General features: G+C 49.0%; 1 protein-coding gene across 3 annotated transcripts in view; it reads left to right on the forward strand.

Moving 5' to 3' along the window:
- The window catches only part of LOC149339352 (protein maelstrom homolog), a 39,405-nt gene extending 23,630 nt beyond the window's left edge, over positions 1-15,775 (forward strand). For all 3 annotated transcript variants that reach the window (XM_089548101.1, XM_089548099.1, XM_089548100.1), the window contains exons 12-13: positions 2,692-2,913; positions 15,092-15,775. In XM_089548101.1, coding sequence (XP_089404227.1) covers positions 2,692-2,913; positions 15,092-15,114 — 245 coding nt within the window. In that variant the 3' untranslated portion in view covers positions 15,115-15,775. The remainder of the gene's footprint in view (positions 1-2,691; positions 2,914-15,091) is intronic.
- Positions 15,776-16,277: the final 502 nt, after the last annotated feature.

Here is a 16,277-nt window from a genome sequence, read left to right on the forward strand (position 1 = left end):
ATGCAATTTGTTTATTTCTAGGCCAATTAGTTCCTGAGATATTAATATATATCATGCCATTGTCTGCTCAAACAATAGAAAAAAAATGGGCCACCAGAAATTTAATTTTAATGTGTGGGTAGATACTGCAATGTGTGAGGAATGCAACGCTGGAAGCAGTTTTCAGTTTTTTTGTCCGTGTGGACAAATGGGCTTAATAGTTAGTTTCATGTGTGTCATGTTTTCTGGCACTGTATGTCTGGTCAACTCACTTGAAAACTAACTATCAAGCCCATTTGTCCACACGGACAAAAAAACTGAAAACTGCTTCCAGCTTTGCATTCCTCACACATTGTAGTATCTACCCACATATTAAAATTAAATTTCTGGTGGCCCATTTCTTTTCTATTGTTTCAGCAGACAATGGCATGATGTATATTAATATCTCAGGAACTAATTGGTCTAGACCTAAACAAATTGCATATTTGAACTCAGCAGAAAAAACTGAATAAGTCTGTGCAGTTTCATTTCATTTGGTCTGTAAATAAAAAAAAAATGCTCTGACCCATGTCCCCCCTTAATGAGGTGTAATTTGGGCGCAGCAAAGACCGAAATTTTCATCGGTGTACAAGCGAGTGACGAAAGCGTATTGAAAGCTTATTTGCCCTTCTTTCCGAGCTTGACTCGGTGACTTGATGGGCACTGCAGAAATGTACGCGCCGCATGCTGCTTGCGCATCCAGCGCTACCTCGCGCTAGTTGTCGAAAAGGGGGGAATGGATCTCCATATGCCTGGTGCTGATTCTTTTCCGTTTCACGCCAACAGGCTTGATCAGAAAATTTCGTGCCACGAAGAAAAGAGCAGCTCACACTTGCTTGCCCCAGCACTTGTGTGAGCCACGTGGCTCTTTGTCGTAAATGGCTGTGCCATTTCAGATGGATGCATGGGGCAGCAGCGTGGGTGCCAATATCTGCCGTGTACCGACCTGGGCGGGGCTGGAATATCCTCTCCTGTTTTTGGTTTTTTTTTCAACTGCGATGTATGATGGATCAGTGGTTTAGTTGGAACAAGTCGGCTGTTCGCATTCAGCTTGAATTGCAGTCAGCTGTGCTCCATCCACACTCACATCTGCATGAAACCAGAGCTGGTGCATATCTCTCCTATAACGTTTAAGCGTAGAGGAGCTAAATTCTGGCCTTTTAAGGGGGGACACTGGTCTTGATAAGAAAATTTCATTAATTTAGTCATAGTTATGAAATTTTCAGGGCACATGTATTTTTGTGCGCTGATTCTAGATACCGTATAAACGCGTGTAAGGGCCGCACTTTTTTTTTCAGATTCGGAAGCCAATTTTCGGGGTGCGGCCCATACACGCGATTTAGAAAAAAAAATTTTTTTTTAAAGCAAAAACACAGCAATCAGGGAATGAACGGCATTTATTCTGGTGCACGCTCATCCCAAAGAAGCCGCGCAGCATGTCCGCTGTCAACGCGTAGCCGTTGTTCCGCATTTCCATCACTAGCAGAGCAGGTCGGGAAACTCACACGGCTCGCCTCGGAAAGCGCGTTTTTTGCAGCTTGTGTTTCTCAATGCACCCTTTTGATTGCACGGTCATCGGATGCACTTCTCGGCCACCACGTGGAGCCGCACGCTTGCCGCCAAGCGTGTTCCAGAGCTAACTCCCAGCCCTGTGGCTGATAAGGTGCTTACTCGGCGGCAGCACGCAAAGCCACAACTACCACGAACACGCTAATCCGCCATGAAAGGCTGGAGCTGGCGATACTGATGCTGATTAGATAGCGGGAAGTCGCGGGGAGGGGGGGGGGGGGAGAAAAAAAATTGACGATGATGATGGCTGCGGCCTCGGGCGCCATGCATGGACGGTTTTTGGAAGCTCTTGTGCGCGTGCTTGGCCTCCGCGATCAAGCGCTCCGCGATCGAGCGCACCGTTGTTCGCAGCCGGAGCCGATCGCGGAGGCCACGGCGCGTGCATTTAGAAGGCTATTCCCGCCTCGGTCATGGAAAGTTCGGGGTGCGGCCCTTACACGGATTTTTTTTTTTTTTTAACATTGCCTTCGGGAAAACGGGGTGCGGCCCATACACGGGTGCGGCCCTTACACGCGTTTATACGGTATGTCATTTAATTTCATGTAAAGCAATTCCTTGAGCACTTATGCACATTTTATGCAAGTATTTGCTGTGGGAAACTTGCTGAAATGTATGCCATTGGGTTCCCTTGACACCAAGGAATACAATAAGGGTAAAATTATCATCCTGGCTCTCATAGAACTTGAGTAATAGGGTACTGAAGCTGCCACTTCATAAACAGGAATACACACTTTCCTTCTCATTTCTGAAGTGACAACTTCAAAACTCTATAACTTAAGTTCTATGATAGGCAGGAAGACAATTTCACCCTTATTGTATTCCTTGGTGTCAAGAGAACCCAATGGCATGCATTTCAGCCAGTTTCCTGCAGCAAATTTTCTGCAAAACTCTCCGCAAAATACTAGCATAAAAAGTGCATAAGTGCTCAAGGAATTGTTTTACACATGAAACTAAATGACATTTTAGAATCTGCACGCAAAAATACATATTCCCTGAAGATTTCATAATGACTTCATTAATAAAAATTTTTTTTTTCAAGGCTGGACAAACAAGGCAACCCCTGGTATCTGCTATGCAAGGCAAACTGTTCGACTTTTTATGCAGAAGCCAGTCAGTACGGAGGCGCGAGGCCCAAGCAGGGGACATCCTCGCGGCTGGCTGCCCAGTTCCCGGACCCGGACTATGCTTCCCCTGCAGTCCAAGGCATTGGCCGTGGCCTTGTGCCGGCAGGCTCCGCCGAGGCACTGCAGGTTCCGAGGCAGCCACGCGTCCGGCCTCCGGCCTACATCTCACTGAGGAAACCAGGCGACGACGTGTACGGCAAGGGTGAGTCTTTCCTTGGTGGGCGCACCGGTCATGGAACATGAATTCACCAGAACCACTGAGCCACCGCGGCGGCAGTGGCTATGGTGCTCGGCTACTGACCCGAAAGACGCGGGTTCGATCCCGGCTGCGGCAGTTGAATTTCTTTGGAGGAGAAATTCTAGAGGCCCGTGTACTGTGCGGTGTCAGTGCACTGTTGGAAGTGGGGCCACACGCCCACCGCTGGAACCAGTGTTAAAGATGGGGCTTCTATCCCACCGCTGGAACCAGAGTTGAAGACGGAGGGGTCCTGGAGATGACTAACTCGTTTAGCCCCGCAGGTACCGGCTCCGAATGACGATGTCGGACTGCGTTATCGAGGAAACTGTACAGAAGGGTTTATTCTACATATTTACAGAAGAGAATGGAATCGAATCGAATGCAATGCAATGCTCCGATCACACAACAACATCCCGTTAAATACGGTTCGCGTTCCCCAGATCCCTGACCGGGGAACTTAGTTCGAACAACGTTGTCCAATCGGATGGGCCATTGATGACGCTGACGGTACCACCCACGGCAAGGGGCGGTGCTGAAGCTCTCTCGCTCTCTCACAGCTCGGGGGATGAGAAGGGGAAGACAGTCATCAAACACAGATGCGTCACCTTGACCACTGCCGCACGTTTTCTGTGAGTTGCCTCCGTGGGAAAGCAGAATCCCGCAGTCTTCTCGCAGGTGGTTGAACCTTCTCGAACTCCCCCGCCGGATGGCCGAAGCACGAGACTCCTTCGACACAGCGTCTTTCAATTAGCAGCCTCGCTCAGCGTGACCTTGCGTAGCATCATCCAGTCCGGTGACCCGAAGGCCGACTCGGCCAACGTATACCGCTGCTTCCGCCGTGCTGCTGTGCATCTCTGCTTTCACCGTTGCCGCTGCTGTCGCAAGCTGTCGCCGCATCTTTGCCTAACGACGACACTCGTCTGACAGTAATTTCTCCCAGGTCCGTGGGACACAGCGCCCTTCGATCGGTTCGGTGATTTGGAGTGCAACAACCCCGTCCGTCGTCGTCAATGCTTCTGCCGCCGGCGCCAGGCCTCGTCATATCCCTTGCTTTGCGATGAGACACACCCGGCTCTCAGGACCACGTTGTCCACTCTTAACAGCTCGTCCGCGGCCCGAAAAATCTCGAATGGCCAGCGTTCACGACCGCTGGGCAGGAAGAGATGAGGCCGGAGTCGGGTGGAAGGGCTGGTCTCCAGAAATGGCATCCAAGCTCGAACATTCAACAAAGAATGGCATCAGTGGACTGTTCCACGAGACAGGGCACTGACCCACAAGCAAGCGCTCGGAATTTGCCAAAGACCCACCAGGCTTCCCACAATGACAACAAATGTTTACTAAAACATGATTGAATTTTGGCGTAATTTTGGTGCCGAGAAAGCGCAAACTATCCCATTTGAAATCGCCAAAGACGGACTGCTTGGACCAAGGTTAAAAACAAAAACCCACACACAGTAGGTGGTCCTACCAAGTACTCCTGTCTACAACAATCGGCTGAATCCATCAGCATTTCCGTGCGGTTTTCAGTTCCTGAAACGCATCGAGAAATTCTGTTTTTAGAGAGCAGCACTCCATCTAAGCAAGCGACCATTTTTGGGGGGGACAAAACTGTCATAAGCACGTTTGAGACGGTGGTCAGTCTCAAATATGAACTTAGCGCCGTTCAAGTAACTCTGGTAACCCGACAACATCTGTGCCGCCTAGACCAAACGCGCGCTCTTTGTCTAAAGCGCTTAACACTTCTTCTCTACAGGTCAGCCTGCGGCTAACGTACTGAACATGGTGCTCTTCGTGGCCGTCGCCAACTTGACTTAAAATAGCACCCAGTCCTCTATCACTGGCGTCACACTGAACTTCTTTAACAAAATAAGTGGCCCGAATCAAAGGTCTGGGCACGAGCGCTTCCCCCAGACGAGTTTTCTCTTCGGTCATTTCAGTGTATGTCAGTGAGGCTCCCTTTGGTAAGGTGTCAGACAATTAAGGGATCAAATCTCCGTCTACGCGACTCTAAGCGTAGTTCTACGCGAGCTGCACTCCTGTGAGTGCCCTTATCTCTTGGTAGCATGGGAAATCAACACCTGTGATTTCTAACTCAGTGACACCATAGCCTTTGTCTAAGGTAAGGAAAAAAACAGTAACCTCCGATCAACTTGTTTTAACTCAAAATTAGCCTTTCCCTGCCTGATTTCATAAACACACACAGAAAAAAAAAGAGGAATAAAAAAAAAAAGAAACAGCTACTTCGAATCGCCACGCGGGGGGGAAAGCTGACTCCCCGCCGCCGAGTTGAAAGGATTAGTCTTTCAGACGCGCCCGCCGCGGTCGCGCTTTGACTGATTGTACTGCGGTCAACTCGTGACAAAAGGCTGCAGAAAAAAACGATATCCGACTCTCCCTGTCGTTTCCGCGCCCCCTCGAGGCTCTCCGAAAACCTTGGTCGCTCCTACAATGTCGATAACCGACTCTGGCTCTGGACAACGAGCAGTGACCAGCGCGAGAAGGTACCTCTTTCTCTCGCCCCACGCAGGAAGCTCGGCTACCCATTCGCCATGCGCGCTTCCTAGAATGCGGTGCCAAATGTGAAGGACGATTCCTTTTCAAGTGCGCCCGCCGAACACGCCTGCATGTGTCGTCTCGGTTGTTCGACGCCTGCGTTCGCATACGCCGAGTACCGCGCAACCTTGCGCTTTCTGATCTCTTGGGCCGCTTTGCTTTTTTTCTAACTGGCTTTTTGTCCCGTCTAGGCTTTCTTACAGGCCGATGCCCCTTGAAGCACTTCGCGCCTGTTCTGGTCGGAAAACGCACACTTCCTTTTCCGTTGCTGCAGTCAACCCTCGAACGAGCTGCACATGTCGCCAGATCATTAACTGCAGTTGCAAGTCTAGGAGGCGCAACGCGGGAAGGCTTCGCCTTTCCTTCCACCGCATTTCTTTCTTTCGCACCTGTGCGCGCAACCGAATCTAGGGCTTTGAATTTGATTCGTTTTCTCTTGGTTCTTGCCCTTGTTCTTTTTCTGCGCCTAGACTGTGTCGCGTGCGTCTCCTGATGACAACTAGCTATCTCTAGTCTTTCCGTCGCACCTCGGAAATTTTCCTCAAATTCCAAACTGGCCTCTGTGCCTTCGCAGCAGAGTGCCAGATCCACGCAGCTGACAGACGGACATGAAACTGCCCCTGAGATCCCCAGCTCATTCCATCGGGAGTTGTCCTCTCCATGCCTGTCGCTCTGCGCGCCATTCTCTGCATTGCAATGCTCAGCCACAACTGAGCCCGCCTGGCTGTCGCTCTGCGCGCCATTGTCTACATTGCAGTGCTCAGCTACAACTGAGCCCGCCTGGCTGTCGCTCTGCGCGCCATTGTCTACATTGCAGTGCTCAGCTACAACTGAGCCCGCCTGGCTGTCGCTCTGCGCGCCATTGTCTACATTGCAGTGCTCAGCCACAACTGAGCCCGCCTGGCTGTCGCTCTGCGCGCCATTCTCTCTACTGCAGTGCTCAGCTACAACTGAGCCCGCCTGGCTGTCCTTTTGCTCGGCAGCCTCGCCTTCTGCTTGCGCCAGCATTGCCAAGGTAGCCTCTCCGGAGCCTTTGTCACTGAAGCCACTGTGACATCCCAACTCGCTCTTACCGCGGTTGTTACTCTCAAAGGGGGTTTCCGCTGTTTCTACCTCGAAACCTTTTCCGATATTAAAATCTCCCTTTTCGCGGTCCTGCCGGTTTGACGCCTGTATCAACTCTACTGAAAGGGTCGCGCTCGTAACAGTCCCGACAAAGTTGTCCGTTGCCACTCCTGCCTCACCTGGAGGAGAATCCTCGCACTCGTGTCGTTGAGACGCTATCTCGGAATGCTCTTTCTTAGCATTACGTCCAACTACACTGGACACGGTCTCGGATTCTGCGGCATTCCTTGGACTACCGCACCGGTTGAACGCGTTCTCTGCCACTTCCCTCGTGGTGTCGGTGTCGCGATTTACCAACGCGGCTACGGTCACAGACTTTGCGGGTCTTGCCTGCGGACCTATTTCATAAGCATCGCTTGCTCTTTCAGGAGTTCCGGCTCTCACACTACCGCCCTTTCTTCGTATTTCGTTTTGAAGTTCTAATATCTTTAGTTTCCTTGTTTCAATTTCAACCTTCCACTGTTGCCGTTGCCGTTCCTTCTCTTTTTCCCACTCCCGATCAGCTGCTATTTTCTCCCGCTCGGCTTTCTCTTTAGCCTCTTGGTCGTGTTTTTCTTTGCGGGCTTTTACCCCCTGTTCGGCTTTTGCTTTTTCTTTACGGGCTTTTTCCCCTTGTACCAAATTCCACGTATCTACCAGCAACTGATCGTTATGCTTGACTTGTTTAAGAATGAATTCGCCCAATTCAATTTTGGTTAGTTTGCTAGGCACTTCAACCGACAGTTCCTCGCATATCAACAGCAAGTCCGACTTGTACAACCTCATTAGGTCCATGACAACGCTTTCTCCGCTTTGGCTCTGCTAACACAACAATGCCTTGAGAATAACCCCTCTCAAACGACAAAGCCCTGATTCCCAGTCAAGATTATTCTCTGAATCTTAAAGCCTGGCGAATCCCATAACAAAAGCCAAAACGCTCACCCGTGGAGAAAGCACGATGTCGCACGGTCCATCCCACCGCTGCCACCAGTGTTGGAAGTGGGGCCACACGCCCACCGCTGGAACCAGTGTTAAAGATGGGGCTTCTATCCCACCGCTGGAACCAGAGTTGAAGACGGAGGGGTCCTGGAGATGACTAACTCGTTTAGCCCCGCAGGTACCGGCTCCGAATGACGATGTCGGACTGCGTTATCGAGGAAACTGTACAGAAGGGTTTATTCTACATATTTACAGAAGAGAATGGAATCGAATCGAATGCAATGCAATGCTCCGATCACACAACAACATCCCGTTAAATACGGTTCGCGTTCCCCAGATCCCTGACCGGGGAACTTAGTTCGAACAACGTTGTCCAATCGGATGGGCCATTGATGACGCTGACGGTACCACCCACGGCAAGGGGCGGTGCTGAAGCTCTCTCGCTCTCTCACAGCTCGGGGGATGAGAAGGGGAAGACAGTCATCAAACACAGATGCGTCACCTTGACCACTGCCGCACGTTTTCTGTGAGTTGCCTCCGTGGGAAAGCAGAATCCCGCAGTCTTCTCGCAGGTGGTTGAACCTTCTCGAACTCCCCCGCCGGATGGCCGAAGCACGAGACTCCTTCGACACAGCGTCTTTCAATTAGCAGCCTCGCTCAGCGTGACCTTGCGTAGCATCATCCAGTCCGGTGACCCGAAGGCCGACTCGGCCAACGTATACCGCTGCTTCCGCCGTGCTGCTGTGCATCTCTGCTTTCACCGTTGCCGCTGCTGTCGCAAGCTGTCGCCGCATCTTTGCCTAACGACGACACTCGTCTGACAGTAATTTCTCCCAGGTCCGTGGGACACAGCGCCCTTCGATCGGTTCGGTGATTTGGAGTGCAACAACCCCGTCCGTCGTCGTCAATGCTTCTGCCGCCGGCGCCAGGCCTCGTCATATCCCTTGCTTTGCGATGAGACACACCCGGCTCTCAGGACCACGTTGTCCACTCTTAACAGCACGTTAAAGAACCCCAGGTGGTCGAAATTTCCGGAGCCCTTCACTACGGCGTCTCTCATAGCCTTAGTCGCTTTGGGACGTTAAACCCCATAAACCAAACCATAAACCAAACCATGAATTCACGAGAGGGTGGTGCAAGTGCAGCGTGTTGTGTACAAGGCAAGTGGTGATGGTAGGTGGTGGGGTGATACGGTGAACTACCACTGCTTGAGTGAATTCAACATGAGAAAAGCCCACTCAACTCTTCTGAAGGTATGAGGTGCACTGAGATGATGCACGTATCTAGATGCACCATTCATATCTCATTGAGGATGCAAGCAAGCGAAACTGAGAGCAAGCAACAGATTTTTTGTTTCTTGTCATTAGCCTTGCCTCTCAGCTGTTGCTAGCGTAGGAGCTGAAAGAAAATGTGCTCACAGCAACAAGGTTGACGTGCAGCTGGAATCAGAATACAGTCAAAACTCGATTTAACGAAGGTATCCTAATTCCCCCTCAGACGCCCATAGGGTTCAATGCTTTGACTAACCCGAAATAACGAAACCGATTCCGTGATCTGTCCCGATTTAATGAACCTTTTTTCGAGAAATAAAGGTGAAAAAGTGTTAATTTTTGGTCTATTTTGTAGACAGCACCCTAAAATTTATTGATTGCGAGCCAGCGGTAACAGCGCGGAGCATCTTCAGACCTACGAGAAATCGGTGCGGCCGTTGCTCACAAAGCGCACGCAGGCAAAGATCACAGACTTCTTTGGCGGAAAATAAATTTGTAGTCCCCTTGGGCCTTTCTTGTCGAGTAAGAATTTTTGTTGTTTCTTTTCATACGCGCTAGCGGCGCCGGTCGTGGTGTTGGCGCTACCCACTCGAAAGTAGCGCGGGGAGGAGGTGAAGCGAGCGCGGCTTTGACCGCTTATCTGTTCTTTCAGCCAGCTTCGCGGTTGTTGCTGCGACACACGTCTTATCTTTCCTCTGATCTTTTAACTCTCCTCTATCTGCACTAGGCAGCGGTGGTGGCTGGGCTGAGCCAGTAGGCAGGGTGCAATTTCCTTTCACCCTTCTCTCAGTCGCAACAAAACAGCAACAAGCAGCGCACTGCTGCGACACAACAAAGCACAAAAAAAAAAGACGCCAGCTGCTTCGGCCGCCGCTAACCTCGCTTCCCTCGCCCTTTCTCACGCTGCTGATGACGATGACCATACGGATCGCCTATGAGCAGTACAGTAGCGCCGCTCGTGGCAGTATTTTTTTCTTTTTGCTCTCGGCGCACCGGCTTTGCGTGCTGCGGAGTGAAGTCGAATTAACCGACGCACGACCAAATTTGTTCGAATTAACGAGAGTTTCGCCCCATAGACTCTTATGTATAATTGTAGGGTACTCGCGTGCGCGTCGAGTTATCCAATTTTCTGAATTAACGGGGGTCGAATTAACGAGCTTTCACTTACCACTGCGGTAGTTTATGGCCTCTGCGATCGGCTCCGGCGGCTCGCTGTCGCGGAGGCCACGGGTAGTTATTGCTGCCGCGGCAAAAAAAAACCCCCAAAGATAGCGCTAGTTGTATGATTACCAACTTTGGCGCCAATTTGTCATTAGCTGTGTGGCTTGCGGTCCCGTCGGCGGTATTTAGGGAAGTTTGTTGCGCCACTAGCCGAACCGTCCTTTGGGTCGGTGCTACCGGCGTGAATTCGTCACGCGCGAGTGCGACGAAAAGTGAAAAATGGTACGTGCTAACCCAAGAAATGTGCCCAAGAAATGCCTCATTCAATTTAACGAAGTTCTCGATTTAACGAAATAATTCACGGCTCCCCTCAACTTCGTTAAATCCAGTTTTAACTGTATGGTAATTGCAACGTGATGCTGGGGCCAAAATGGAAAGTGACCTAAGTTGACTTGATTAGGGAATGTGCACTGTGCCTGTGCTGCCTAATCCTGCCTGCCGCTGTTCCCGGCTGATAGCGACTTCGCAGTCTTTTAGCGAGTGGGTCGTGTTTCGTGCATGGCACTGTGCTTGTGTACTAAACGTACTGCTCCTACAGTATTTCGTAGGCACTGAGTGGGATAAATTTCCATACGCAAGAAGTTACTGGACAAGCACTTCGTGGCAAAGGAGTATAATTTTGTGTCCCTGTGTTATTGCTTTGCATAGCTACATAGCAGCTACATTTCAATGTAGGTTAAAGCAAAAATGTTCGTGGGCTGTGTGACGACAGCACTCATTGGAAGAACCCCATCTGGTCGAAGCTAGTCTCAAGCCCACCTCTCTGATCCTTCTAGCTGACTTGTAGCTTAGGAACGCTACAAATTAAAAATTGGACATGCTTTGTTCTGAAAAGTCCGAAGCCAAAAGCACATCATTGCTTATGCAGCTGCCTGTGGTTGTGGATAGCAAAATGGTAAATGGTGTTTTGTCTCAGAATCGCTCATGGGCTCTGAAGGATGGCTGCATTGGAGGGCTCTGTGGTTCTTTCCATGTGCACTAGCACCACATGGTACACAGGTATACCTTGTGTTTCACTTCTGTTGAAACGCGGCTGCTGTGACCAGGATTTAACCCGTGTCCTCGGATGCAGCAGCCGAGCACTTCAACCATTGAGCCACTATAGCGAGGCAAATGCCAATGTAGGAGGAGCATGAAGAGCATTTCAGAATAATACTGCTCTTGTGGTTATGTTTGTCATAATCATACTGTCTCTGCTTTCGTTGTAAAGTTGAGCCTACTTAGGGCGGCCGCAGATATAATGAACTCTTGCTTATTATGAACAAAGATGGATCTACCGTCAAATTACGTATTAGTGCAGTGGCATTGCATCTCAGGTACAACGAACAAGTGTGGCTGCAAAACTTGGTTGCAGCGAATGAGGAGCCATTGTAAACTCGGCCCTGGAGTGGAAAACCTCCATTTTTCTCGGGAGTGGAGAGCAACGAGCGCCTCCAAGCCCCTGTGACACCACCTCCCCCCTTTCTAAGAACACAACCCCCAAAAAAGCAAAAATAATTTACGGACTGTACGAAACGCCAACGAAGCTTTTTGCCAGATGCGGCCATCAAAAACGCATGCCTTGAAAGAAGCTGTTCAAAAGTGCAGAAAGTTTACAGTTACAGGCCTTCAGTGGCCGAGCATGGAAGACAGCGACCAGCAGCCGCCATGTTTCCTCACGAAGACTAGCAAGGCAGAGTCCTTTGGAAACTACATGTTGTTGAGGATTTCGCTTCAATCCCACCGCTGCCACCAGTGTTGAGACGGAGGGGTCCTGGTATTGACTGACTCGTTCAGCCCTGCAGGTCCCGGCTCCGAAGGACGGAGTCGAACTGTGTTATGGAGGAAACTGTACAGAAGGTTTATTTTATATTTACAGATGAGATGGGAGTGCTTCGGTTGCCAAACAACACCTCGTTAAATACCCTTCGTATTCCCCAGATACCTGACTGGGGAATAAAGTTCGGGGATCGATGTCCAATCAGATGGACAGTTGTGGGCACTGGCGATACCACCCACGTCAGGGGGCAGTGCTGGTCTCTCTCGCTGTCTTGCAGCTCGGTCAATGGGAAGGCGAAATGCCAGCAGTCCTCGAACACTGTCGTGTCGAATTGCCAGGTGCAGCGCCATCATGGGAAAGGAATGCCATGCTGTTACCCAGCCGGTGGACAGGGGGGGAAAAGACACGTCATCGAAGGCTGTCGTGTCGACTTCAGCACTGTGTTAAGATCGGTGCCTCTGTGGGAAAGGAACTGTGCTGCGTTTCCCAGCAGGTGAATGAGGAGCCTTGTACGCCCCCGCCTGATGTCCGAAACGCGGGACCTCTGTCAGTGTCACAGTCGCCTTTCAAGTAAAATCCACAGTGTGACCTTTCACCACGTCATTCCGTCCGGTGACCAGTGGGCAAGCTTGGCCACTGCCGTCGGCGCTGTTCTCCGCTGCACCTTTGTTGTATGACTCGTGTCTTCTTGGAATGCTGCCCCGGTTCGTGTTCGCCGAACTCAACAATGTGCATGCGCACAACACAAATGTCTGGATGATGCGTGACAGTTTGATTGATAGTGTACCTTTGGCATAAATTTAATTAATTAATCACTTTTTAATCTATTTCAAACCTTCATCCAGCTGGGTTGCATATTTTCCTACAGTTTTGACGTCCAGCCACTATATTGACGTCCGGGACTATTTCAACATCTAATCGACTTTTTTGCTTTTAATATATTAACTAATTACTCCACATCAACCAGATTTGATGCACAGACATTTTATCATCCTCTATCACATATAATCATTGCGCAAACGACGCAAGGGCTGTGGTCATGTTTTGTGTCCACTTTCTGCAGACGAAACCGCGAACATAGCCAAGAAATGCTTTTGCATTAAAGGGATACTGAACCAAACTTTTGGAGCTGCTCTTTTACATGTAAACAAGAGCTTGACTGCTAAAATTGATAAATATGACAAGCATTTTAGCGAAAAAGGCGGATAACACGCTTTTTTTTTTTGCAATTTATTTGCCGTATCGTTGCACCTGGTGGCCGCCTGTGGAAGCTGCGACTAGACGTCATTACACCCGTGCGCCCACCGTTCCCGCAGAAGCACGATTGCCATCGCTACTCGCGGCTTTTCCATGTCTGTAGTCTGCTCACGGCGTACACGGATATGTCAAGATGTTAATCGATGTTGTCTACGTACCATAACCGTATGCGCGCTTACATCCACTAAATGCAGCTACTTTTTCCGGACCTTCCGTCATTTCTAATATTCTCACTTTTAAAACAGAAGCGCGACTATGTTCAGACTAGTGGTGCCATCTGGTGGTTTAGAGGGGAAGCATTGTTGTCAACAGACAGACACCCTTTTTAGCCTAAAGGGGGCAGAATCCTCACTTGAAATAAAAAAATACAGCAAATTTATTACTCGTGAGCTTTCTTATGGGCGACAGGAGGCGAAGCGAAAGACCGGTGGCCCATTTATGGCCACTGAACGCGCTGAAGAAGTGAGTAACAACGACGAAACCAGTCAAAAGCGGGGTTTCATGCATCGAAGGGCGCCGCCATATGTCGCCGCGGGTGGGTGCCATGACGTCATGCTCTTCACCTCACGCCGACCAGGAGGGCTTGGCGTGCGCTCATGAAACATCTAAAATAAAACCATCCGCTGAAAAATATGTGCAGTGACGACTAGAGTTCGGTGTAATCACATTCAGAGAATCTATTTTCAGCGTTTTTGTTCAGTTTTAAGATTTTGCTTCAGTATCCCTTCAATAACAGTTCACGAAGTACGAACACTGTCCCATTGCCGTAAATCTGCTGACGATGACCAAGAGGCGTACCTACCACCAGTTTGGCCATGGAGGCTTCCACCACGATTAGTCATGTATGCCATGTCCCTAAAGCAACTTGTGGGCAGCAGTGCTGTCGGTGCGGGGCATAAAACTGTTCTGGGGAACTTGGAAAGCGCTGCAATAGGGTCTAGTGTGAATAAACACACGCACATAGTAGGTTGACACTGTGAGTCTCTTATTTTTGCCTGTAACATGGGAAGTCCACTTCGTACGAACCTCGGATACAATACACGCAATCCGCAAAACCATCAGGCTCATTATAAGTGTGCTCGTCTGTATTCTTCTTTTCTACTTCACCCTTTTCTTTTTAGGTTATGTATGTGTGTCGTCAGTTCAGAATTGGGCATGCAGTGTAGTACAACCACAGATGACAGCAAAGCGCTCGTGCTCGGCACTGTATATGTGTAGTTTTTCGATGCCTGTCATTGTGTTACTCTGTTTGCGTAAGTGTGCACGCATTTCAGTTTGTTTGGCTTTGTTTTAATCGGGTTCTTTCCTACTGACTTCTCTGCCGGGCAGTGCATGGTTATTCTTGTCCCATGGCTGTGGGCATCTGACCTTGTTATTGGAATGTTTTTTTTTTATCGTGTTGGCTTTGCTATGACATTCTCTGAAGAAAGATCTTGGAGCATGGCAGAGCTAGATAGTTTGTGAAACATTGTGAAGAGGAGCCATTCTTGCTTCATCTCCGGTTTGTGTAGCGTGTGTAATTGCATGCTGCAGTGGCTCAGTGGATTTGGTATATGGCTACTGATCCCTAGATCACAGGTTCAGCCTAGGCCGCTACCGCATTATTTCGATAGAGGCAAAACGCATAAACATGCTGTGCGATGACAGCACACATAGAACACTAGATAGTTTAGATTAATCCGAAGCTCTCTTCAGCGTCTCTCATGGCCCATGTGTTGCCCCGGGACGTTTTTTGCATTTATAATTCAGTTTTTTGGACCAGGAGCGGTCATCCCAAATGGCCTCATCTTTAGTGCTCACTATTACCTCTCAGAGGTTTTTCTTTTTTCTTCTGGGGTATGTGTAGCAGTGTAAATTGGGCATGGTGCATTGCAGGGAGTGAATGATAGCTTTGGCACAGTGTTGTACATCTGCAGTATTATTGGTCTGATTACGGGAAAGCTTTGGCCTTTTAGTGGTGTGAAGTGCAGTTTTTGTTCCTTCCACAGTGCAACATGAAAATTGGGCATTTTCTTTTCTTCTTTTTTTTTTTTTTCAGGGATGGGAAGAGGTGCCTCTTGAATTTGCCAGCGGTGCAAGTCTTTTTGCCTGTGATGCAGCTGTGTGCCACATCAGCTTGAAGCCTTTAGCTGTACCAGCTGTTCGACCATGTTGCCTTTTTCTTTGTTTTTTAAAGTTTCTTTTTGCCTTTGATGCAGCTGCGTACCACATTAGTTTGTGGAGCCTTTAGCTGTACCAGCTGTTAACCACGTTGCCTTTTTCTCTGTTTTTTAAAGTTTCTTTTTGCCTTTGATGCAGCTGCGTACCACATTAGTTTGTGGAGCCTTTAGCTGTACCAGCTGCTAACCACGTTGCCTTTTTCTTTTTAACGAGCCTGGATAAATAATTAGTTCGCAGGTTGTACTGATGCAAAAAGGCTTCAGCTGTAGTTTTGTGTGTTAAGATTTTTTGTGGCTTTTTGTATATTTCTTTTATCTAAGTTGTGACTTCATGATATTGACTGTAGCTATGCATTTTCTTTTTTTTTCTTTTTGTAATCAAGTGTGATAGTAGCTCAGGGCTTAGCTTTGTGTAATCATTTTTTTCTTGTTTTGTAATTGACTGAGGTCATCGAGTGTGGACTTCTTTGGGCATTGACATTAATTGTAGTGATGCATCTAAGGTTCCGGTGCTCACGTCACGGTGAAATCTTTTTGTACCATAATAAACATTTGAATCAGTGCTTCATCTCTGCCTGATTTCATTTGTGCTGCTGTCTTTTGGGGGTTCCAGGTCTTGTGGCTGTGCAGGTGTTCAGACTGTTGATATGACACATTAATTGCTACCTTGCACTTGCTAAAGTGGACGACCAGCAAGGTGGCAGTCGCCTTATGTAAATGAAAAGTAGTGGCTATCTTAAAGGGGCTGCGAAACACTGCTTGGGGGGATACCGGCTATACTTCAGGTGGGTTCTTTGTCACACAGATGCTGACTTAAAAAGAATTACAGGAATCGATGCACAGGAACGGGAGTTATTCAGTGAAGAAATTTCAAAATACAAGCAAACAAAACGCTGCCAACTCGATTTTGGCGGGGCTTCCCACTCCTATTTCGCTCTCCCAATGTCGGCACCTGGCGCAACCAATCAAAACAGCCAGCCAGAGCACGTCGCGGAAGTTTGTACTCAATGGTTGCCTGCTCTCTCTAACTCGTTCCTGCTGAGACTGGCAGCGTTGTTTCCATGC

The sequence above is a fragment of the Amblyomma mixtum genome, chromosome 6, assembly GCF_055824585.1.
Source record: "Amblyomma mixtum isolate Tamu chromosome 6, ASM5582458v1, whole genome shotgun sequence".
Lineage (NCBI taxonomy): Eukaryota > Metazoa > Arthropoda > Arachnida > Ixodida > Ixodidae > Amblyomma > Amblyomma mixtum.